The 26678-nt window shown below is 39.6% G+C and overlaps 1 protein-coding gene across 4 annotated transcripts in view; it reads right to left on the bottom strand.

Annotated features, from left to right (window-relative positions):
* Positions 1 to 26678, bottom strand: part of ADAMTSL1 (ADAMTS like 1) — a 391465-nt gene that overhangs the window by 153537 nt on the left and 211250 nt on the right. For 3 of the 4 annotated variants that reach the window (XM_054053917.1, XM_054053919.1, XM_054053918.1), the window contains exon 3: positions 7596 to 7723. In XM_054053917.1, coding sequence (XP_053909892.1) covers positions 7596 to 7723 — 128 coding nt within the window. Of the gene's footprint in view, positions 1 to 7595; positions 7724 to 24100; positions 24446 to 26678 lie in introns of those variants that run through there. The other variant, XM_054053920.1, reaches the window with a different exon arrangement.

The raw sequence follows: 26678 nt of genomic DNA, 5'->3' as shown, positions 1-26678 counted from the left end.
ATAAAACTTCTCAAGCCCCTTCACTACTCTTCTCCGGACATGCTCCAGGACCTCAATGTCTTTCTTATAGTGAGGGGCCCAAAGCTGAACACAGTATTTGAGGTGTGGCCATACCAGTGCAGAGTACAGGAGGAGAATCGCTTCCCTGTTCCTGCTGGCCACATTCTCTGATTGTCCTCAGCCTACTCACTTCCTCCCTGAGTTCTGTCACCAACTGGAGGAGTTCCTCCACCAAGCACAACTCCCACAAGTGAATTCCCCACTGGGGTCTGATACTGGTGCAAGAGGGGTGCACGCCCTGCAGCCTGGTGTCTGCGTGGCAGTGTGCATGCACTGTCTGGGAGCCTGCATCAGTCATGGCTGGTACAGAGCTTGGAGCAGCTCTAGTTTTCTGCCAAGTGGACACTATGATACTCTAGTCCTTCTGGCCAAGCTCCAGCGCCCTCTCTGCTCACCCTGCCTGTGTGAATTGCTGCACAAACTGCCACACCACGTTTTTCTAACATGCCATACACCTGTTTGCCCGCTCCTGTTTGCAGCACTCCAGTCGCTGATGCTCCCTGGGGGCTGCCTAAATCTCCCATGGTTGCTTCCTGGACCACCCTCCTCCCCCATCAGCTGCCATGTGGCAGCTGCCACTTCTGGGAGCCAGGAGCCACCTGCCCCGTGTTCCTTCCAGGGTTCCTGGGCTTCCCCCACCCTGACAACTGCCCCTTTGCCTCGATCTAGTGCCCAGCTGCAGCATTTACTGTGCCTGCTGCCAATACACGCATATTAAAGCATATGAAGAATGCTATTAACAGCATAACAGAAATACCACTAATTGAATGCTTTCCTGATGTTGTACAATTAATCCAAGTGAATTTTTATTGTTGCAAGGCACGCAGAGAAGTGAAAAGTGTGTACAGAGTATATAGAACTAGAAAAAAACTGTTTCAGCAGTACAATAAAAAAAAAACAAAAAAAACCCAACACCCCCTCAGCATCCCTCTTGCTATAAGAAAGTGTATTACGAAGCATGCAGGCAGTCCTAGTGCAGGCCTTGCACACTACACTGAATAGCTTGTTTTGCAAGCTTGATATATGTCCCATCTGTCTCCTAGAAATGCCGTGCAACCTATGAGACATATCTGCTTCATACAGACATGCGGTTACGGCAATTTCAATTACTGTAATTTCTTAACCTCAGCACCATTGAATTGCCAGGAAAATTTGCTTTCTATCTGCTTTCTATCACCTGCCTCACAGTTTATTCTTCTTTTCACAGCTTCTTCATATTTTCTATTTTGAAATGAAAAACCACTTATTTTTCACTTACTCTTTGCATTAGGGAAAAAATAGGTGTTTTCATTAGCCATATGCCACAGAACTATTCAGATTTTTCTTCTAATTTCCCTTATTTGGCTGATGGCCAGGGCTGTTCAGGAAAAATGTGAAATTCTGGATGCAGCTAGTGCTGTCATGATTCATGAACGCTAGGACACACTATTGCAAAACTTCCCTTGTCCCCTCTCCAAGACCAAATTTTGGGGTTTTGTTGTTTAAGCTCATTATTTTCTCAGTTATGACCCATCAACCAAAAGCAGGCAAACTGCTTTCAGCCTGAGCTGATGTATTTTCCCAATAGGTTTGCTTCAGATCTACATTGCCTCAGGATTATGTTCCAGATTCTCTTAAAGTCTACTTTTTGATTAAAACCCACAGGATTTGTAGAAAAAATAAATAGGTGGATAAAAATACTTGGGGGAAAAAAACCTGATAGCAGCTTTTCAGGTCATAAATTTTGAATTTTAAAAATAAATTCTGTTTCTGACCCTGTCTATGCTCGAAATAGAGAAGCTGAAACCATCTAGTGAAATTAATCCTGCTAGAGTCAGCATCTTGCAGGACAGCAAGCCGGGCTATGTTTTCCTTTCTAGTCAGGTTTCAAATTAATGGTACAGGTCCCACATCTCAGCATGGCAGCTTTGCAGAATGCCACAGCACAGAGCATTTGACATGCATGAAAAGACCACAGTAGATTGTGTTGAGGTGTTCTGATGGTATAAATAAGATATATATACAGGGTATAAATGAGGACACACAGCCACTTTGAAAAGTCGGAAGACACACAAAGTGCAAGTTCATCTGGGAGAGCACACAAAGAGTGGGAGAGGAAAGAAGCATTTCTACAGTCTTCTCTGATATCTAAAAACTGCAGGAGACTTTACAGTGGAAAAAAGATAGATGAGGGTTTGGCTTGACAGGCAATTATTATCATGTGAATATGAAAGAAAAACAAGCTATTTAGAATCATGTTTCATTCTTCAAATCTGGCCTCTTGTTTCCAGTAAAGTTTCTGAAAAAGGTTAACAACTTTTAATATATTAAAATATTCACTTCTCTTAATGTAAACAGCCTTAAACCCTGGTATTTATTTCTCCAGGCTCCAGTTTGTGGAGGGACTTAGTTCAAGTCCTCCCCACTAAAGGTCTAAAGTAGATGTGTATTTGCGCACAGCTAGAGTTAGAAGCCTTCCAGTAATCCATGCCAGGAAGAATAGCAACCCTAGGCCAAAGTTGCCTTTATCTGTAATTACCAAAGATGATGAAAGAGATTTGCAGAGGAAGACCTCATTAACTCCTGCCACTCTCAGCAGTAATCAAAGTTTGAAATGCTTTTCTTAAGAAACAAGTCTCCACATAAGCAAGCAATCATGAGTCACAGGTGGGTTATTTTTGTGGATGTGAATTTTGATGCAACTGGTCACTACAGGGGTTTGAAATTTGATGTAATGTTGAACTATCTTCACTCTCCTTCATCTTCATAACCCTTGATAACCACTGTTTGGGGACAGATTCTGACTTCGGTATCCTAACAGCAAGAAAGGTATGCTGTGGGCCTTTCTCCTTACTCAAAATCCAGTCATCTCCTCCTCCTGGTGCCAGCTAGCACAAGACCATGCTACGCACACACACTGACACCATCATGCATCTCTTTCTTCATCCTGTTGCTCTTACCTCTTTCTCAAATGTTGCACAGTGTTGTGAACCCCTCTCATACTCAATACAGTTTCTGTGTTTTTCCACCTCTGGGGAAAAGAGAGACCCTTTTATTCTTTTAATGTATCCCTTTTCCCATAAAGCAGATATGAGGGAAGACGATGGACACCAAATGGTTATGAGAAAGGAAGATGCATTGGGACTGCATTAACTTTATGAGTCCACATTTTCAAACTGCCTCGTTGGGTCTGCCCAACTTCATGTCCAAATCATTCAGTTGATGATAAACTGAACAGATGTGTAAAAATTTTTGCATAACCTTTTGTTATTAAGCACCTTGCCTGCCACAGTGGGTTGTGCAGATGCACTGGTATATTTTGCCATGCAGCTTGGCATTGCAACTGTAGAAATCTTTTATTCTTTATGTTTAGGAGACTGTCTCCTACAGATTTCTGCACCTTGTTGAAACAGTGAAATGTTACATGAAGTTTTAACTTTGAGACAAGAAAAGTGGGCACGAGTAGGCAAGCCAACTTTCCCTGGCAAATTTAGATACAGATTTTATGAATATTTTTTCTGCAGGAATAAAAAAAAAAAACAACCAGGAGGCAAAACATCAGCTTGACTCACTACACCCAGGAAGCTGGCTAGGCAAATAAAACCATGGGTACTGGTCTGTGGCCACCAGAGGCCAACCTTCTGCATAAAAATGTTTTTTAAAATCTTGCTATTAGGGAATCAATTATTCTTATGTAAAAAATGCATCATACTTAGCAGGAATGGGCCCATGTGAATATACAAGAGCAAACCTGGACTTATGAGCAGTATAACATCCAAGTGAAGTCTTCACAGACATTTTTGTTAGGGAAGCTACTTCTCAACAGACATAAGGGTTTGTGGAGCCCATATCCATCACTTAGCTGTAGATACAATGCTGACTACTGCTCATCCTAACACAAGATCAGCTTCTCACCCAAACACCAATGTAAAACATCCCTGTGGCATTTCTAGCAATGGATTACATGGGAAAACAACAGTGGGAAAGCATTTTTTATATTTTTAGCTACTTGTATGAGGCACAGAAGTTTCTCCAAAGACCACCAGCAATCACTGCATAGATTACAGTGCCTATCTAGATTGTATGAAATTGTGCAGCAATTTTATAGCATTGACTCAAATTTAAGATTGTTGCTTGCTGCTTCTGCCATTAGGAAGAGTTCGAATTGTGATTTTTCTTGAAAATTGGGAATGCCTCTCCATCAAATGAAAGCAAGAAACATCCTCATAATTATAATTTGACTAATCCCAGACTAAATAGAATAAAATTTTCCTTTCTAACATGCTGCTAGAGAAGCATCTACAAAATAAATATACTCAAAATTTCTTCAAATGTTTTAAATCATCCAGTATAGTATGGAGGATGTCCTTTATTGAGTTAAGCAGTTACAGATATCAACTGAAGCGCAAAACAAGGCCAGCTACTGAGGCATCCAGAAAGTCATTTGCAAAAAGTAATACACTGAGCTGGCACAGAGATATAGTTTTGATCAGGGTAATGAGAATCGTCCTCCAAAATCATTTGGTAGCATGGGTGAACTAAGAATTTTATGGTATTGACTGCATTCCCTTTGAGTGGCATGGCATACTTCACCAGAAGTTGTGTTTAGATTTGTGGATTTATTCAGCAATTACGATAGCATTTGTGCAAAAATATTTTGCTCTGTATTCTAAAAAAACAAGATAGCAATAGGGTTATTCTAGAAGTAATTAAAAAAAACAGGATTTAAAAATACCGCCCTGACTGGCGTAGGAACATTTCATAAATGGCTTAATTTGTCTTATTTAGTAGTGCCAGGAATAGGGCAGACAGCAGTTATATGACTGCACAATAGTTGAACTAACTTTTGTTAGTTTCTGTCTGATAAAGAAGCAACTAAAAAACTAGAATAACTGTTCCATTGTCATGTTCTCTCAGAAAATTTAGAAGACCTTTTATCAATGTTAAATGTGAAAAATTTCAAATTCCTAAGACAGAGGAGTTGGTCACTGTAGCCTGAAACTCTGGGTCACAGCCACATGCTCAGACTAAATTCTAAATTCAGTTGTGAAGCAGCAACACAACAGTATAAAGTATTTTGGTATCAAAGGTATATAGAGCTATAATCCTAAATAGTATTTTTTAAATACGTAGTATCTGATATATCCCCTTTTCAGTGCTAGTTAGTGTTGTAGTAATGGGTTCTTATTCTACGATGAAGAGAAGGCTCCAGGGAGACTTAATATTGGCCTTCTAGTATTTGAAGGGGACCTACTGGAAAGCTGGGAAGGGACTTTTTACAAGTGCATGTAGTGATAGGATGAGGGGGAATGGGTTTAAATTGGAAGGGGCAAGATTTAGTTTAGACATTAGGAAGAAATTCTTCAAAATGAGGATGGTGAGACACTGGCACAGGCTGCCTAGGGAAGTTGTGGATGCCCCATCCCTGGAGGTGTTCAAGGCGAGATTGGATGGAGCCTTGGGCAGCGTGATCTAGTGGGAGGTGTACCTGCCTGTGGCAGGGGGCTGGAGTTAGATGATCTTTAAGATCCCTTCCAACCCAAATAATTCTATGAATAATACGCATCTATTCCATCATCATCTGACAGGTACCAAACCATTTGATGCTTCATTTGTAAACTGATAATCTGTGTACTCAAAATGAAAAAATCAAATTCATTTTGGGCTTCTTCTGTCTTATGAAAAATGTCACACAGCATAAAATTGACCTAATTTTAACTTATTGATCTAATTTATCAAACCTAACCTCCAAAGGTATGTCTCAATGACTATTTTACAGATCAACCAAGTCGAACTGCAATAAAATATGCAAAGCATTTGACACTGTCCCACATGCCATTCTTGTCTGTACATTGCAGAGACGTGGATTTGATGGATGGACCGCTTGGTGGACATGGAATTGGCTGGATGGTCGCACTCAAATTGCTGTGGTCTGTGGCTTAATGTCTAAATTGAGTTTGGTGATGAATGGCATTCAGCAGGGGTTGGTATTGGGATTGCTTTTGCTTAACATCTTTGTTAGATACATGAACAGTGGGATTGAGAGCACTCTCAGCAAGTTTGCCGATGATACCAAGTTGTGTGGCGTGGTGGACATGCCGGAGGGAAGTTATGCCATCCAGAGGGACCTTGAAAGACTTGAGAGGTGGGCCTCTGTGAAATTCATGAAGTTCAACATGACAAAGTTGCAAGGTTCTTCATCTGATTTGTGAAATGGATTGAGTAGCCCTGAAGAGGAACTTGGGGGTGTTGGTGGATGAGAAACTCAGCATGAGCTGCCAGTGTGTGCTTGAAGCCCTAAAAGCCAACCTCATCCTGGTCTGCATCCACAAAGGTGATTTTTCCCCTCTACTCTGCTCTTACGAGACCTCATGTGGAGTACTGCATTCAGTTTTTTAATATGAGGGTGGTGAGGCATTGGAACACATTGCCCAGAGAAGTCATGAATGTCCCACTTCTGGAGGTGATCAGGAACATGTTGTATGACACTTTGAGCACCCTGACCTAGCGGAAGGTGTCCCTGCCTATGGCAGGGCATTTGGAACTACATCATCTTTAAGATTCCTTACACCTAAACTATTCCATGCTTTTATGAAAAATGAGAAAAAAAAATTATGAGAAAAATGAGAAAAATTTATGCAGATCTACTGTTTTTATTTTGCAGAGTGGAATGGCTGAACAACCAAACTAATGAATCACTAAATTCACCTAATGTAGTAAGCAGAGCTGATGGAAAACATATTTCATACATCAGCGGAAGGAAGGAAGGAAGGAAGGAAGGAAGGAAGGAAGGAAGGAAAGAAGGAAGGAAGGAAGGAAGGAAGGAAGGAAGGAAGGAAGGAAGGAAGGAAGGAAGGAAGGAAGGAAGGAAGGAAGGAAGGAAGGAAGGTATTTGAAAAGGGGAACAAAAATATATGCCAGCAATTAACAGAGCCAGTATACAGTATGAAGCATGCAAACAAAGCCAGAATTATGACTTTTACATGCATGTTCCTTCTTTTTTTGTTTTCTTGTTAAAGAAAAAAAAAAATCTCTGTCACCTTTATTACTGAGGGAAACTTGTCAGGAAGATGTTAATGTTGACTTTCCTTTGCCATTAAACATACAACTCTCATCTAACTGGGACACTTATCTAATGGTGGAGAACCACCATTCTATTCAACAGTTTACCTATGATTTCCCAGAGGAAAGAGTACTGATGTCAAATTTTGACCCCTTAAGCCCAGATTAAGTATCCATGGGACTCCATAACCAGCTTAGCACCCTGCTGTACACGCACACAAGTCTTGTTTAAGTAACTTCATTTTCTGAAAATTAACTGCATGTTTTTCAGACAGTGTTTCTTTCTGGAAATGATAGCACAGGGTTAAACTGTGACACTTATCAAACACGCTGGCTGCTTGCCTGAATTAAAAAACACACTACCATAATTTTTAGACCCCAAATTGGAAATTTCAGCATAATTCAAGACATCTACTGATTGCTTTTTATGATCTGACACATACGAGTAGGTTGAATTCTCCCACTGGTAAAGTAAAAAGCATTCACCCACTTACTTGCTGCTCAGGCAGCGTCTCAGTGAATACGAAGCCCCACCTCCACAAGTGCGTGAGCATTCACTCCAGGAGCCCCAGGCATCCCATAATGAATCTCGGTCTTCCTCTGAGCGAGCTGTTCTGGAGCTCTGAGAAGAGGAAGAAGTGAAAAAAAAAATCAGGAAAAAGTATTTAAAGAACAAAAAATATTGTTGCTAGCTTAATCTTATTTTTACTGAATATCATCTTGATCATTGAAAGCACTGAATAAATCTGCTATTCTCTGAAACTCCTACTGACTGGCACCCATTTCTTGTAGTGGTGGTTGCTGTAAGAACATACTTTCGTTCTCTGAGTATCACAGTTTCTTATTTTGGGACTGATGATGATCATTAGAAAAGAGCACGCTGGACAACAGCAAGCAAGTTTTTTTTTCTGATTAAAAGGAAGAGATGGAGTATTGTAGACTTTAAAAACTGCTTTGAAATTTTGTTGCTATGTTGGAAACTACAAAAGATCATATTAAAAAGTACCTTCCAAGATGCTTAGTTAAAAAAGAAAGTGCACACTACCCAAAGAGTTGGAGTTCTCCAATGTCAGGCAGAGACAAAGGCAGTGCTATCGTTAATGCCAGTGGTTAGGTGCAAAAAACTTCTAGATAAGCAGAATCGATGGACTCAGAAATGCTCAGCTCTTCTAGAATTATTTCATAAATGTACAGCAGTACTTGCCTCAGATAACGAAGTCACATATGTATCCAGAATTTCATTTTCATTCATGCAAATGCACCTCAGAAACATAGATTTGTAGGGACACAAATAATTTAACAATTTAGATAGATATCGGTCCTCATGGATGATGTGGTTGTGCTGGAAGAATAAGCTACAGAAGCATGCAAAGGGGGATGGAAAATGCCTGTGTCTGATGGAGACCAGGCAGTGTTCTCCTAAGCTCGACTTATGCTGCAGCCAACACCTGTGAATAGCATTTCTAACTGTACTTGGAATAAATGAGAAGGCAAGACAAATATATGAAGGACACTTTGATGGCATTACATCAACAAAGAAATATCAACAAGCATCATTGCTAGCCCATGTTAGAGGAATTGACTTCAGCTTTCAACACTGAGGAATTATTTCAGGTGTAAAGACAACTCACCACTGAAATAAGTTTATCTTTAGTGAAGCTGCTTAAAAGTTTTATTGTGAAATTTGAAACACAGTGAAATATACCAGTCTTGAATATAGTTATTCACAGACAAAAAGGAAAATGGTGGTTGTGGTTTAGGGCTGTTAACAGTTTCAATATACATCTGTTTAAGGGAGATACTGAATTTGTCACACATAATCAAGATCCTAAACTGAACAGTCTGTGTCTATAGAGCAAAGGACTGAATCTGGCATGTTAGGATATGAAATGTATTTTAACTGGGATTTATCAAGGTAAGAGGTTAACTATTCAGCACACTTTAAGGAGCCAGGAATGCATCATATATGCTAACCATTCATAATGAGAGAATTTTTCAGTATGGAAATCATTTAGTCCTATAAAATTCTGCAAGGGGCTTGCAGTTCACTCACTAGTGTTGTCTATGACACGGAATAAACAGCCAGGCATAAGATCAGCTGAAGTAAAAGCCTATGTCTTTTATTAGCTGTCTGTGTACTCAGCCAAAGGCCAAAGTCTCACACTGAACTGTGTTCTCCTGAAAACAGAAAGCCCGTAATCTCAGTGTTGTACACTTTTGCACCTGACAGTCATTAGCTCCATACATCTGAAGGACGAAGACATTGCCAGTGCTGTTTCTGTAGTCCCATGGGAGTCTTCCTGCCCTGAAGCAAGTAATTAGCTCATGAATCAGTACTTAGCTTACTCAGGTTGACAAAGTAATTGTATTGTTATATACCTTCCAAAAGCCTGATACTACTCTGAGATACAATGGCACAATAAATTACTGATATCTAAATGAAAGTTGATCGTGTTATATCTGCTTAAGTGAGCTTGGACTGTATGCCAAATTGGCAAACTTCTATCAAGATATTGTTTAAAGGAAGAAACCTAAAACATTTCCAGGACACCTGTCCAGCCATTTTCTCTTCTTTCCTTCTCTTCCCATTATTGCTGTTATCAAAGTACAGTCCAAGCCTGATCTTCAAGAATGTGTCTGTCTGTTTCAGCAGAATGGGTTCAAAAGGAAGCATTTTCCTCTCTGCAAACACAGGAAATATGATTATTCCTTTTGAAAGGAAGAACTTAGCAAGTGGCCAGGGTCAGGTGCAGGGCCAGCACACATTTTAAGCACATGTAGCACCTCCTTCAGAACAGCTCTTGAAAGACGGCCTAGATGCGTAACTGAGTAATATTTTTTTGTTGCTTTAGCATTTAGTGTAATATAATTTTGATTTGGATCTACTGATGGGACAAAAAGTTACATTAATTTAGCCTGGGAGAGATGATACTGGATTTGCCCAATGAGTACATAACAATTATTTGATGCTTTCATTTCATCTTACTTTAATTGAAAAACAAAGGATGTTAATTTCAACACACAATAATTGCAAGAGTAGATGTAAAAATTAAAGTAACATCAGTGATCAAATTCTGACTATGGCCAGAAGTAAGCCATCCTCTAGATAAAGTCACATTAACATTTATACGTGACATAAGAGGAGTGACTCACCAATTTACTGAGGTTATTTCAGCTGACCGCTTTCTGAAGGGTATTTTTTATAAAATGAAAATGTGTGTTTGCACTTTTAATCCTCTAAAAAGAAAATGTGTGTCTGCACTTTTAGTTTACAAGGAAATAAATAGCTTCAAACAGCAAATGGGTGCTTGTCCTGATCATATCACATTGGTTGAAAGCCCAAAGACATAATTAAAAAGGGCTGCAAGGTAAAGTGAACCAAGTACTCTTACCTCATCACAAATCACAAGCAGCAGCACAGCTAGACATTGTAAGTGTCCAAATTTTTCTGAAATAAATTCTATTCCCACACAGAGGAGAGCCATGTGCCTGTTATTTGTATTCCAAGATTTGTCATAAGACCCATATATTCACAGAAAGCATGTCATCTCAAGCTGAAGCAGGCTCCAAGTTTTCTTTTAACAAGTGGAATAAACATAATTCATTTCAACTCCATCTATGTTTAATGTTAAAGAAAGAAGACTGGGCTTCCTCCCTGTGAACTACGCAGTTAAGATTGAGCTTGAAAGTCTAGCAATGCCCAAAAAGCCATTTTAAATATAAAGAAAATTGTCTATTGCTGCTTGAAAGGAAACAATACTACTTGCTTAGAATTGACTGCTTAGCAAAAATTTTTGAGAAGTAGTTTATTCCATTAATTAATTAATAATTTCTACCCATTTTCAACAAAGTGAACTGAACTTTATCTCTGCGGAAGTACTCCAGGTTAGTGCATTTCAAAACACTTATTTATGCCACAGAAGCAAAATGCAGACAGGCATCAAGGCTCGCTAGGCTCTGCTGCTGGTGTCAGAAGAGCTTTCTACCTGCTTCTGTCCCTTTTGGGTGAATCTCACACTTAACTTCACAGGAAACACCCACCACTTTGTCCACACAAAGCTCACAATGTCCTGACATCTTCAGCATCAATGGCAAAAATGTCACCTGCAAACAATTTGCTTATCAGTAAAACAAATAAGTCTTTTAATCAAAGCTTTTTTATACCTCATTACCCTAATACACAGCTAACCTGAGGGTGATCCTGCAGCTACCGCCCAACAAAGCCCCTCCAGAAGAAATGGGTATGAGGACTCCCCAAGAGTTCTCTAATGAGAAAGAGAAGGAATGCCTTATGCTTTTGGACAAGAAAACAAGAAATCATATGTACAAAATGACATCACTGTCAGTGGACAGGGCATTCAGGCGAAGATGCTTACAAAATTAAAAACAAGGCTTCAGCTACGAGCTGAACAAAGGACATCTTGTGAATAAAACTACTCTGATATAATCAAGTAAGACTAAGAGAGCTAGTTGTCTAATTCCATTCCTAAAAAAATTCCAGCTTCAGTGTTTAGCAGTGATTTCTAAATTTCATAAAGGGTTGGCAGGTATTCCTGTTATATCCAGACTATGAAATGAGTAACAGGTCTTTTCTACCCTTTCCACTAATAAGCAATACACAGCAATAATATAAACTGTCTCGAACAGTATGTAAAAAACACAACAAGTGTCACACATTCTTAAATAATGACAGCTGCCAGACCATCCTGGAGCAGCATCCTTGATGAGAACCATACTTCTGCTAAAAGCACATGTGTACACAGGTGTGTGGGTGCACAGAGGGAGGAACATGAAAAGTAGCAAGACCTCTGTTCTTATCATGAGACCTATAAAGGGAGTTCGGCCTTAAGAAAATCTGAGTCGCATACTGGAACTGAATTAAAAATTTTGTTTGGAACTGCACTATCCCTTACAGAATCCAAATATTTGTCAGTGTCAAAAAGAAAACCATATGTATATATGCAGATAATATTGTTTAATTGCTCCTCAGTTTCTGAGGATACCAGTCTTCCTCCTCATTCAGTAAAATGTTGCTGAAGTCATTTTTCTCAAGCATCCAGTGTGTTCGCTAGATCAAACAGCAATATAGATAGTGAAAAATGCAGTTAATATCTTGCTAGACTAAGGCATTGATACAGACTTCAAGCCACAGTTATTCCCCAGATGATATGCACCACTGGGTTTGGTTAAGACATTTAAATCATCTGTTTCTTGTCATATCGCCACTGTTTAGGGGTACGATGAACTGCCAGTGACAATATGCAAGGCTCCTCTGAGGCTACTGCCTAAACTTCTCTTTTGCTACTGAGAAAATGGTATTAGGGACACAAAACAAGCATATTTCCCTATTATATGGTCTTTCTGCCATCCCTTTTCAAATACATCCAAGCACATACCTGTATGGATTCTTGCCAAGCTATAAATTCTCCCTCCAAGTAATCCTTGATTATCCTTTGATGTTAGTTAGACACAGAGGTCAAATATACACTCACAAAGAACCAAAATGCAGTCTATAGTGAACCAAGCTGCTCTCAGCACTTATCTAGGTGGGTAACAGCAGAAGACAAAGCCAGTAACCTCACCTCTTTTTAAGAAATATATATTTCCAAGCTTCAGCCAATGTAAAAATATGGTTTATAAGATTTCATTTGTCCAGTGTTGTGTATCATTGCTGCATTCCATCCTAGGTAACAGCTGGATTACAGCTCAGATGGGGAACTGCTTGGAAATCTCTAGCTTTTGAAGGAAGGCAAGGCAGAACAAAATCAGAGCCAGATGAATTAATATTGATAATTACTGTCAAACAGAACATTAACATGCAAGACATTCCTGACTGACTGTTGAAACTTTGCAAAGCGATTATCTGACACTGTCAGATATTCTGACACTTCCAGTTTGCAATGCAAAAAACCCGTGTTTAATGTACCTAGACAGAGTTGAACATCATTTCAAACAGTGCTGTATGACTGAAACACACCCACTCTCCAGAGTAACTGTACTATAATGAAGAAAGCGCTTATTAAAGTAAGTCTTATCCTTCTGAGAATAATTTTCTGGAAGCACTAGGACTTCCCATGACAACAGTTGTCCTCCAGCTCCAAGCAGATACCTAACAATTTCATGCATCTCATGAAAGCAGAGGTCACCAAGCCAGCTTAGCAATATATCCAAGGACTTAATGGGAATGAATGTTGACTTATTGTCTTTTCTCAAGGGAAAAGTATGCTTCAGGGTCAGAATGGGTGAACATTGTTTAGCTGGTGTGGTAGATAGCTTGTCTCTCCATATCCTGACTGTATCCCACGTAGAGATGAAGGGAGGACTTCAGCCACTAGACCTGCCACAGAGCCAATCTCAAGAAGGACCACACAAGCCAGGAAGACATGCCAACCTGGCTTTCTTACTAAAGTAATGGGAGTTCTTCTCTCACAGAAGTTAAAAGCAGATGAAGACAGAAAATGCCCTGTGGACAAGCTGCCAGAGCTGTTTACTACTGACTGATTACAGATGCAATTGCTCCCATGATTAACTGTGTCCTGTTTCATACAGACAAGTCAAAAGAATGCTTACAGAACTGCTCAAACTACTGCTAAGACACTGTTTTCTCTGGCAAACACTCTGGAAAGAAAAGTAGCTGCAATGAGCATCAGACCTCTTCAGGTGGAAACAGCCATACCTTGCTCACTGTGTGCACCTTGGAGGGCAGCAGCTTCCCTGCTATTGGGTGTGCGGCTGTGAGCTGAACAGGCTATTAGACCACTTGCCCTGCGCTTCTGCAGTCTTTGAAATTAACTGAGGAATTTTTGCTTCCTTTGCATTTACAATACCAGGCAAAAGGCCTTTCAGGGGGATCAAGAGTGTATTTCCTATGGAAAACCCTTGGCATAGGGAGCCCTTTATCTGAGGGACTCCATGCCCCAAAGAAGGTACTGGCACAGGAGTGCATAGGTGTGAGGGTATATACTGTACTTTGGGTAACTACTTCATTCTCACACTTTGCTAGTGCAGACAAAGGGGACAGGTTTTATTTTTGTTTGTTTGTTTGGTTGGTTGGTTTGGTGGGGTTTGGGGGCTTTTAGTTTGATTTTTGTAATTTTTTTTTTTTATTTCAGCCTTTTAGAAGGAATTTTTAAAAAAGGCCAAATCACCAGGTGTTTTTAATTTACTTTTTCTTCAGGACCAAAACAACCGATCACTGAAACAGAAACAGGGGAAGACACCTTGATGAGAAGGAGAGGAGATCTCACTGAGATCCTCTTGTGGTTTTTTCAATCCTTATTCTGCTCCTGTGAACAGAAAAAGGTGGACATTTGCTTTTATCTTGAAGGAAGACACTTGATACATGTATAGATAGCTCAGTTCTCAGGGCCACAGGTAAAAATTTTCTGTGGTTGTTTTTAGCACTGCATTCCTTTTTGTACTTTTTTCGTCTTAGCAGCACAGTCATGCAGGGCAGGTTTATTAATATTGAAACAGAAAAAGAGGAATTGTGACATCTTTTCCTCTTGCACAGGAAAGCATCAAGGGGAATAATCCCTCCTTTCTTCTTAGCCATCTATGACCTGATATGGTTACTGCAAGTAATAGGATATAGTGTCACACTGAACACTGTTGTTCTGAAAACAGAATGTCTGTAGTTTCAGTGTTGTACACATCTGCACCCTCTGACAGTCATTAGCTCCACACTCTCTGAAGGATAAAAACATTGCCAGTGCTGTCCCCATAGTCCCATGGGATTCCTCCTGCCCTAAAGCAATTCATATAGCTCCATACACGCAGTTGCTTAAAACTTACAACAGCGAGTACACAGCTTTTAGTCCGCAACACAACAGGGAAGAAGCAAAAGCAGCCTTATCATAGACTCACATATCATAGACTCACATATCATAGAATCAAAAAATGGCTTAGGTTGGAAGGGGCCTTAAAGATCATCCAGTTCTAACCCCCCTTCCATAGGCAGGGACACCTCCCACTAGATCAGGCTGCCCAAGGTCCCATCCAGCCTGGCCTTGAAGATCTCCAGGGATGGAGCAGCCACAATTTCCCTGGGCAACCCATGCCAGTGCCTCACCACTCTCATTGTGAAGAATTTCTAAATCTTCCTGCTTCCAATTAAAAGCCATTCCCCCCTGCCCTATCACTACATGCCCTTGTAAAAAGTCCCTCCCCAGCCTTCTTTTATCCCCCTTCAGGTACTGAAAGGCAGCTATATGGTCTCAATCGAATCTTCTCCAGGCTTTGTCAGGACTTTAGACACTAAACAGCCATTCCCAAACCTGGACTGGAAGTTGTATACCAGGAGAAATATGCCAAACGTGAGCTCATTCCTTCTCCTATAAGGGCAGCAGCCAGCTAGGAAAAGATTGCTGGCAGGTGACGGAGCTAACACAATATCACATCAACATGCTGTACACTGGGCTCCCTATAACATTTTAAAACAGTGCCATATAAAACTCAGATCAGTCCTATCTCTCACTTCACTTACCCATTCAAAATTATATATCAGGAGAGCAATGTGAATACACGAGCTTTTTTTCTTGCTCTCACAGACCAAAGTTACAACACACTGTTGTATTTAAATCCTGCCATGCTGGTGTAAACACCGGGCATGGATGATCCACTACAGAGCAGGTCCAAGCTGGCTCAGCCTCAGACTTGTTGCCTAATTGACTCACAAGGGTTTTTAAGGTTAGGACTGGTTCAGATGCTGAATGGGTGAAATCACTTTCCCGAATTCAGAACCCACCGAGCAGCAGATGTTCAAAAGTATGTCTTACACTTGAGGACTTTGGATTTGCCTTTCGTGTAGCAAGAACTGCAGGTGGGGAAAAAGCCCATAGAGGCACACAGAAAGGGAAAGAGAGAAAAGTAGAATTGTTATTAGTGAAAGGGCCTATTACATACCAAGTGTTTTCTAAGTGGCGAGATGTCAAAGCTGTGTGCTGGCTGGACTGTATTTGTCAGCTTCAAGAAAAAACTGCCAACATAAGGCTGACACTCCCAGCTCCACAGGCGAACCACTGTTTCACCCATAGCAGCAGGGTAATATGCTGAAGTGCATATTAGCCATTTTCCTTGACTTAGTAAACTGCCCTTAAGCTTCAGATATTCACCAAGCCTACTTCTCAGTACAGGTTATGCTGTCCAACAGTGAGTCCTCTCACGTGCATCAGATGCCGTGCAGACTGGATTTAGAAACTCTGTTTCTTGAAGTCTGAGCTAGAAGACCTTGTTACGTCACTATAGATTTTAACAGGCTCATCAGCACAAGGATGGTTCAGCCTCCTCTGGGCCAGGTCACAGGATTAAGAAAAGGTGCCGCAGGGTGCAACAGGAAGATGGCACACAGTCAGCAGGCACTTCAGAGAAAGGAGAAGAGCTCTCCAAAGATCTGTGCAATTTCAGATAAACATCCACGATTATGAGATTCATTCAAAATCAATGAAGCCTCCTATTCTTCTGATGGTCTGCCTTCTCCCTGTTATCTCAGGGAGCTTTGTATGTGTTTATTTTAACAACGAGGGGCTGTGTAAGGGCTGAAATATTAAGCCTCAGTGGAGGAAGGAAAACCGAAAGGGAAATATTTGTATTAAAAAAGGGGGGGAGGAAAGAGAAAGAAAGAGGAGAAGAGAGGAAGAAAGGAATGAACACAGAGTGAGGAATGGAAGAGTAAGAAGAAAAGAAAGAAAGAAATCATGAGGAAAGCTCAAGATCCCACATCATAACAAAAAATAAAAGAAAGACGGGGAAAAAAATGCTAGTGGGATTCTTAGGAACCAGCTACAAAGCTCACAGTTTATCTGACATATTTATTCCCCGTTAATCACCAATTAATGGATCTCAAATTAATTAAGATGTTTCTTTAAAGGAAAATACACTCAATTGTTGAGAGTTTGCAGCACCACGGTGGAGGAGTTTTCTAGGAGTAGCAGATTTTTTTTTTATTCATGATTTTGCATTGAATTACAATGATGGAAGTACCTAAAGACTGTCAGGATACAAGCTGCTGCTGCTTTCATGCTGCTCTCTAATATCAGATATGATGAAAATATTTGTTTCCACTGCAATTGCTATGGAGCCAGTAGGATGCACAGGAAGGGTATGCATTCCTCCCTGTGCCAGTCTTCATCTCTGCTAAGAAGTTGTAACACACTCCCACTTGCCCTGGTCCTCACCAGCGCTGATGGGTGGCTGAGGCCATCAGAAAATGATGAGACTGCTAAAATTCGGATTAGCAAAGCAGAGTCTTACTATTCAAGCTATGGCAGCTCAAGTTTTTAATTTCAGAGATTTCCATTGAATTACCTTCACCTTCCCTTCCGCTAATTCAGACCTTTCATGTTTAAAACATAGATCTGGCTAGACCTTTAAGGAACATATCAGCAATACCACAGTGGTTTGAAAATCCCTCACTCTTTTTTTAAAAAGTTACAGGAACTATGAAAATGTTATATCGAAAACACATTTACAATCACAATCCATCCATACACCAAAAAAGACAACCCTTTGTGTATTAAGCGTAGTTATATTTGCCCTCAACAACAGATGCTTTAAACAGTCCAGTCTGAAAGAAATATGAGGATTTAAATAAGCCAGTAAGTAAGTAAATAAATAAATAATCCACCGATCTGATGCCAGCACCAGAACAGTAGGAGACCTTATTGCTTCCTTTATTCTCTTTGATTTCTGGGTCTGTTGATATAGCACAGGACCTGAACAATACACTACCAAGATTCGAGCAGGGACTGAGATTATATCCAACAAAGCTAGAAGGGGAAATCCGACACCCCTAGAGAACATTCATATGGAAACAAAATGAGTTATATTTATTTTATGGGACAGTTTGAATTTATTATAAGTTGCATAGAATTTCCTGTCTCATTTCTTGAGCACTTTGGAATTTATTTCAGGATGTCTTACATTATCACACAACCCCTTCCCTCTGCCCTAACACCCTCTCTGCTGAACTTGCTCTACAAGTCCCTGAAAGACACAAATCCCAGGCAACCACTAAAAGACTTTAGGAGACTAAAACTTTAGGAGAAATTCCATCAAGGCAGTGAAGATGAAAATGGGAACAATGTGAAAATTAATGCACTGTAGAATCAGTGAATTATTTCTCTGCTTATTTCTCTACAGAACTAAAAAGACTGCTGCCTTTAACAACAATAAGCAGTGTTCTAATAATTTACAGGTGGCAAAACTCTTAAGATTCCTACATATTCTTGCCTTGGAATCAGATGCATCTTGAAAGTACATACACTGCTTTCCCTCTGCCCGTCACCTGTCCACATTCCCTTCCAGAGTCACCACAACTTTAACTACTTTGATAAGAAATTTGGAAAAGATGGGTTCTGGTAGCAAAAAGAAGGAAAAAAAAAAAAAAGTTCATACGTGAAATAAAATTCTAACCGGAACACTTAAAGGGACAAAATAATAATAAAAAAAGCTGAAAATGCAACTGGGTTAGTAATCTCTTATATGGTAGCATTTCACTATCAGTAAAGTCCTGGCCTACAGTAGTCTTCAATGTGCACACTCAGATTCAGCCCATAACAAACACACAACACCCAGCAAAAGCTGTTGAGATAAGATAAACTGGCCTCTCAGAGGTTTCACAAGCAGATATTGATGACTGACGCTTTTTGGAAGTATTTTAATTGCCTCTCTGCAAGACATCTGAATGCCACATGTAAAAGCTCAAAATAAAATGTTATTAAATAAAAAGATGTTAGAAAAAGTCTAAGCAGGTAGAATTCAGTATAGTTCTCTTGCAGTTAACAGAGGCAAATCACGTTATACAGATGAGAAGCTTGCTCTAAAATCCCTGCTAATATTATGGTTATAGACTATTATATTTGTATTTAGAGTTAGTATTCTAAGAACAGTATTTGCCACTTCCAAAAAAGATGAGTAGAATCTTTAAAGGCTGATGGCCCTATCTGATTTTGGGAGTGGGAAGGCCTTCAGCAGAGACAGATATGATATTGCATACAATTACCTTGTAATAAAACTTTTGAGAATGGAATCTTTAAAACCATGATACCATTTTTTAAGTCCTTCTAGTACGTATAATCCCCAATAGACAGACCTCTCTCTTTAACCCATTTACACATGAAAAATTTTGGCTGATTAAAAAATACATCTGAACATGTACAGTGAGTCTTAGCATTCACAACAGATCTCAGATCTATGAAAAAATGTTTTACATTCCCTGAGACAGAAGGACATTTATATGATCAGATTGTACTAAGTATTGACTATTATTGGTAGTGTTCAACAACACACAGGGCTAAGGACCTAAAGAAGGTTTTCCATCACTCCATTAAATGCATACCTCTTGCCTATTTCTCCCATTTTGCCAGAACATACATTAAAGGGCTAGGTGATGTTACAAGATTTGACTATGTAAAGCTGGTCTGTCATTTGTTAAGACAAGCCTACTGTCCATCTGCTGATATGAGAAGATGGAGATGCCAAAAGCGAAAGTCAGTCATTCCTGAACATTAGTCAAGAAGAAGTTGTGGTTTATACTGGATAATCTAATACAATTCAACACTTCATGCCAGCTTTTGAGCAGTTCCTGTTAACTACTTCAAAAGTCTTCTCTAATAACAGTCCTTGCCTGGGCTGGAACAAGTAATTTCTTTCTCCCTTTCCTGATCCTAATCCTGATACCATGTCATCTGGTGGTTGATGTGTTTTCAGTGGGTTTTCACTACCTTCAGCTTTTTGAATGTTTCTATAAGGATGATCTTATTCTGATTTCCTTCCTCGTACAAGAGAACACATGACTCTCCAGCAACAGTCTGCAATTTCCCTTCTTTTCCTTTATTTCCTTATCGTTGCTTATACAGCTCTGATTTCTCTTACAAGCTTAATAAAATAGCTATAAAAAGCAGCAGGAACAACACTGCTGTCTGCAGATTTGACAAGACAACACACAAAGAGAAACCATGAGCTTATATTTGGATGGTTAACAACATAGTTACAAAAGATTCAGTTTTTGTTTGTCTCAGTAGTAATTCAGTCATGCAGAGATTGATAGTCCTCTCCTAAACAAGTATTAGGCTGGGCTTTACAGTAAGTCATGAACCTTAGCAGCGTGAGTTTGTACAGCTGACAGATCCATGAGTACAGGTGACTATATTCCAGTCTTCATAGTTTCTGGGTTTTGCCAGACTTACGAATCTAGCAAAAGTAATTAAAAAAAAAAGTGTTTAACTTCACTGGCACTGGGGAAGCTGACTAATGTCTCAGCAGCCTACATTCAGTACTGAATCCCATTCACTAAAGACCAAAAGAAAAGAACTCCATCACACAACCTTAGCTCAGATCATGCAAACCTTTACACTTGGTAGGAAAACAAAATAAATTATATACTTCAAAAAAAGTCTGACGGAACAGGTCAATAAAATAAATCCAAATACTAAATTCTAGAGTTATGTAGGTAGAAAGTGATGAGTATACACAATAGCATTTAGACATTCACATTAGAAATTAAATTTTGTTTTATAGACAGGAGATATTCAGAGTACAGCAGCACTGCCCACAAACCACAATGGTGAGAAATTTTGCACTCCTTTACATGAAAAAATCTTAGCTTTGTATAGCTCAACTCTGTTTTTCAGCATATCCTTACCCAACTGGTATGATCAAATGCTAGTCTATGCATATACATGACTACACATGAAAATATACGTGCACACCCTGGACCCTGTACTGGAAAAATCCCTCTCTGTACAGCTACAACTGTTGAAACAGAGGGACAGACATACAACAGTAGGTAGACATATTTTACACATGAAAGGAAAAACTATCAAGCTTTGTACGTTCAGATGTAAACAAGATATATTATGCTCATTCCACTGGCTAATTGCGTTTGTGGCCATCCAAGACAGACCTCGTTAGATAGCAGGGGAATACAATGCCAAAGAGTGTGGAAGGAATGGACTATTGTATCTGACTACTTTCCATGTAAAAATTAGCACAGCAAAAGAAAGAAATCCTGCAGAAAAAACACATGTATTCTATTATGGTTCCTAGTGTTTCTCCTGTAAGCAAAAAGACGTAAAAAAAAAGCTGCTGAAAAAATGCAAAGAACAAAGGCGAATGTGATTAAATTCCCTCCTGACACAAAGTGATTTGATTTTAAGTTTGGATGAACATGTGTCAATGGCTGGTTATGGTTTTGGCCACACTTCTCTTGAGTTAGGCAATTGTGATTTGTTGTGTTAGACTTTTCTTTTTAAATGAATAGAAGGACAATTTTTGGAACACAATGCCTGCCTTCTTTTGGTTCTCTTCAAAAACTGGTGTGCTAATATTTCCTTAGCCTGCAAAAGTTCACAGAGCAATGAGCAAAATTCTCCAAATACCTTATCTTAGCCTGGAATGAAAGAAACTGTATTCTGAAATTATTTTCTCTCTGATATTACCTTTTTTTTTTTTTTTTTTCAAGATAACCATTTAGTATCATGTCTTAGATTCTCAAAAGTATCCAGGAAAGTACCTAACTCCTATTTATGCCAGGGTAACTGGATGTCTGAGTATGGAGCCAGATCTAGGGCAGTTAACAAACTACTGCCCCTCACAGACTTTAGTCAAGCAACATTCAACTGAAAATTGACAGATTTTTTTTTCTGAAGAAAGTTAAGAACTCTAATAGAGCAATGAGCTACACTCACCACTAGACCAGTACAGGTGGTCTGCCCTGAAGTAGACTGTACCTGCTGGCTAATGGGGGGAATAGGAGAGGTTACTGCTGATACTGCCTGTGGGCTTGTCTGTCCCTTCAGCATCATGTGCACATCAGCTGTGCATATATCTGGGCTATACAACCTCCCTGATGAGGCAAGGATGTGGAACAAAGACTTCAGGTGCTACTTTGCTCTACATTCTCTTACTGAAAAGATAGGAACAAGTGATAAATTATTGTAAGACTAATCTTTTAAGCACTTGTTACCTAGCCCTGCTGCTTACTCCTGATGATACTACCAGAGTGCTACATGACTAGAGGCTGCTTATGTTGCTCAGTGTGGGCAATGCAGGGGTTTTAGAGAGATGCAATAAATCCAGTTGCTGATGGTCATAGTTTTCAAACTCACTCCATCTACTTGACTGAAGGCTAATGCCTATGAGGTTAAAAACCATATCACGGGCCTGATCCAATGCCTCTTTTATTTCTCAAAAACATCCATTAGCTTTCTACCATGACCTGTGTAAACTCATGCTGAAATAAGCTACAGCAGTAACACGTATACCAAGGTATCCAACAACATATCTCTATGTCTATCCAAGCTATAAGTGAAATACTTATATGTTCACCTAATCCCCTGCTGTAAGCAAGTGAGAGATTTTCTTGACTATGGAAGGAGTAAAAGAATGGCTTGATTTAAAAAAGAAAGTTAAAGTTGCTTCACATCACTTTTCTGAACGCACAGAGATTTGGTGGGGATTGAGAGGGGAAACTCTTGAGGCACGCTAAGTCACATAAATACAAACTAGTACAGTACAGAACATAATGTATAATAGTTGGCAGCAGAATGCACTATTTATTTTCATGAATTAGGGACCGAGAACTTAATTGACAAGCCTCAGAGTGAAGTGCAAACATTACGATTATGAGCCTAACATAGGACCAAATCCTGCAGTCCTAAAACAGTCTTGTTGAGTCACATCTCCTGTTGATCTTCCCTGAATTAGTACAGCATGATTGGCTTATAAGATATTACAGTCACCAGGTTATAAATTTCTCATTTTCATAAAGGAAAGCGAATCTATGCTGACTTGATGCTGTTTTGTGTGATTTCGGTATTTTAAATGGAAAATAGACCTTTAAACAAAGTAAGACTTTTAAATCAGTCCAGATAGCATTCTTATTTCTAGTGATTAATGAGTATTTAGTGATTCTATATCCAAAAAAATTTTAAAGAAATCACACAATAATTTTTATTAAGCATTTTGAATACAGTTATCTACTGTTTAGGTCCCTATGTGGCTACTAAAAAATAGGTTGAGATTACTTTACAATGACTACCATAGATTGTTCCACACAGATTAATAATAAAATGCAAACTGCTATACATTTCATATATTTCTTTAAGATTCTTTGCTATTCGAATGACTACATTCCATCAAATCTTCAGAAAAAGACAACATACATGTATGACAAGACGACTGTGGTATCAAAAGTGTGTACATACTAATATACTTACGATAGATTTTCTGATAACAAACATACAGCTTGAACTTATAAAATTAAGTATAATTCAAAATGGAACATTTATTTATCAAACAGCAGAGATACAGTGCTCTGATGCAGAGCATCCTGTCATAACAACCAGGGGAAGTATGAGAGAAAATCATATAGTAACGATCAGCTTTGCAGCGCTGAGGTATACCAGATATCACATGATATATCTTCCTGAAGTTGGTATAAGCTTGTCTCTGTAATGAGTTAAAGCAGTAATGAGAGCTTGTTTCAGCTGGCTGCAGGAAAAAAGTTTAGTACATGCTGTACCTGGTTTCTCTGTATGTGCACAACTGAAAAATATTTTCTCTTCTTTGTTTTTTTTTTTAAGGAAGGAAGAAAATTCCAAGCATGTTACAGTGCCTGGAATATAACAGAAATACAGATATAGTTTGATTTAAAGAGGGGAGAAACAGCTCTTCTCTAAATCCCAAGCACTTAAATTTCCATTCACAGGTCATCGCTTTCCAAGTTTATAAAAGTGATGCCAACATCAGCTTCTTGGTTGTACTTGCAGCAACCCACAATATCACGGATCTAAGCCTGCAACTTTTTAGAGCAGATAAGACTTACGTGATTATTTAAAACAATTTCTCTCTAGCTACAATCTTAACGATTAAAAACATACCCACTCACATACATACACAATACAGTATTAGCTAAATATTAGCTACAAGTAATACATTTTTGCAGGATACAATATTAACTACAAGTAATACATATTTGCAGGAAATAAATGTCATTTACCAGGACGAGGGAAGCCAGAAGCAAGGTGCCAGCAGTTGTCCAGCAGCAGCCCTCCATGGTTGGGTACGTGCCGGACCTGGGGTCGGACACTGCGCAAGCTGCGAAGTGCTCGGCTGCCTGCTGTCAACATCCAGGGTTGGTGAGAATATTCAATCCCTACTTCTCCGCCTCGGTCAGCCCTGCTCACATTTCCTGACCCAGGCGCGGGTGGGTACGTTGGGGTAAGCTGCTGGGAAGAGCTCCTCCAGCCAGCGAGCAGCCAATCCCCCTCCTGCTAGTCAGACATGCAGCACAACAAAGCCAAGGGGTCTCGGGAAACTGTAACAGTGAAAGACAGAGGGCAAGAGAAAACAGAGAGAGAAAGAGAGCGAGCGGAGGAAGAAAAGGAGAAGAAGAAGGAGGAGGAAAGAGGCAGAACGGCGGAGCTGAAGGGAGTGCTCTGCCTTCAGCTAGCCGCCCTCCAGGAGCTCTGCTCCTCCACTTGCCATCAGCTGTTCACACTTACTGCTAGGTCAGTAGCTCTTCTCCTAAACTGCATTGTTTCAGACAGGAGGGAAATTTAATCTGTGTCAATACAGAACATATGCCATAAAAGGCACCAATTGGAAAATGCTGAAGTCCTCCAGGGAGAATGCATATATTACTAAAGCTTTATATTCTCTACAGAAAAAAGCTTCCTAGAACCCTTTTACACCAATTGTTAAGCAACAAAGGAGTCTGATGCTGCTCTCAAATTGTAAAACAGGAATATTTCTAAACAGTAGTGAGCAAGTCTTTTTGTCACTACTTTTTTTCTTTTCAGGGGAAATTAAAAAAAACTATCCTGTTCTGCAATAGAAGGAAAGTGAGCTTATGGGAGGAAGAATTTTGGACAGAAAGGCAAAAATACACACAACTCAGGAAAGCAAGAAACTCTGCCTTTTAAGTATTAATTTGACTGACAGGAGTTTTAGAAACACTGCTCTCATTCTATTCAGGATTCATTCAGTTTGCATGCCTACCCCTCTGCGCTGCCTGAGGTCTCCAGCTTTTTTTTTTTTTTTCTTTTTGTCTGTCTGTTTGTTTTATTTTCTGAAGCAAAAATTGCAAACTGGATCCAAGTACTCTTTCTTTACTTAGTAGGCATTCTGCCACATGGAGCTGAGCTGGGCTTTTCCTGCAATTGCAACATTATGGTGCTGCAGGGCATGCTGTGTTCAGATGGCCAGATAGAAAGGCTTGTCTTCTCTAAACTCTTGAGTGTGGTATCCCAATAAGCTCAGACAACGAAGGAGAAAAGAAAGGTATATGTTAGGGATGGATGGAGAACAGTATGCTAGTGTTGAGCCTGAAAACTGACTGAAGTCAGAAGCTAGCAGAGGAAAGGGAAACTCTGTCAAGGGTGCCAGGACTGGGGACAAAGAGGAAAAAAGAGCAGGTGTAGACCATAGACCAGTTAAGAGAACTGCACATCAGTAGAAATCAAAAACTGCCTGGAGGAAAAAGTTGGACAAGCAGATGGAGAGTGATAGAGAGTTTGCAAGAGGAAAGGAACTGAGGAGAGAAAAAAGTTACAAGAGTTAAGAGGGTCTGGCTTGGCACAACAGGAACATAAATGCTAAAGACATCTGAAGGCCAAAATAGAAGAGAGATAAACTAGATAGAGTTGAGCTTGAGAAAAATTTAGAACAAGAAACAAAAGTGATTAGGAACAGTGGAAGAAACATTTAAGCATGCACTTGGTGGACAAGGGAACAGGACCAGGAAGACTGAAAAGGCTCAGTGGGAAGGTAGTATGATGAAAACCCAGCGAGGTGGACTGAACACAGCAGGGGTAAGAAAAGGCCTAGAATGGATACGAAGAATCCTCTACCACCAGGGATTCTTTTATATGTCCAAATTCCCTCATGAAGCAACTTCAGAGGCCACATCCTGGAGGAGAGGGGAGGGATGGACCACTTTGGCTCAGAAGTGGGGAAACCACTTTAGCATGACACCATAGCAGAATTTACAACTACTCATATTGCCTTTGAAAACTCAGGAAACTAAATATATAAATTACTAAGTGTAGTGTAACTTTTAAAAATAACACCAGCAGCACAAAAAGACCCCAAATCTTTTGCTTCACCAGCAGTGTCTATACACACACGAGAGTTGGAGAAGAGAAGTTTTGTCACGCATAACCTGGCCACTACCTGTTTTATCCCTTACTCCGTTCCTTTGCCCTCAAAAGATTAACATCACAGGAGATGTACTTACAGATAGCTCCTAGAATTCCTGCACACCAAGTTCTTAAGGCTGAATAAAGAGCAAGGTTTCAAATACTGAATAGATTAAATTATGATTGTTTTATTTTTAAGAATGAAAATGCTGCAGTTACAATTATATGGCGTACAATGGATGAAACGGCTGACAAGGATGTTTTCATAGCCAGAAGCATCTCTTTCTCTCTTTTTTTTTAATTTATTTTCTCTTAACTCAACTTTAAATTGGAGGTGTTGCTTAAAACACAACTTCATTTCAAACTTTCTGATTCCGGACATTTCTTGTTCGACTTTGTAAATGTTTGGAAAAAAATTTAAAAGGAAGTTCTGATGAT

The sequence above is a fragment of the Cuculus canorus genome, chromosome Z (genome assembly GCF_017976375.1).
Source record: "Cuculus canorus isolate bCucCan1 chromosome Z, bCucCan1.pri, whole genome shotgun sequence".
Lineage (NCBI taxonomy): Eukaryota > Metazoa > Chordata > Aves > Cuculiformes > Cuculidae > Cuculus > Cuculus canorus.
This window is presented reverse-complemented; position numbering and strand designations above follow the sequence as displayed.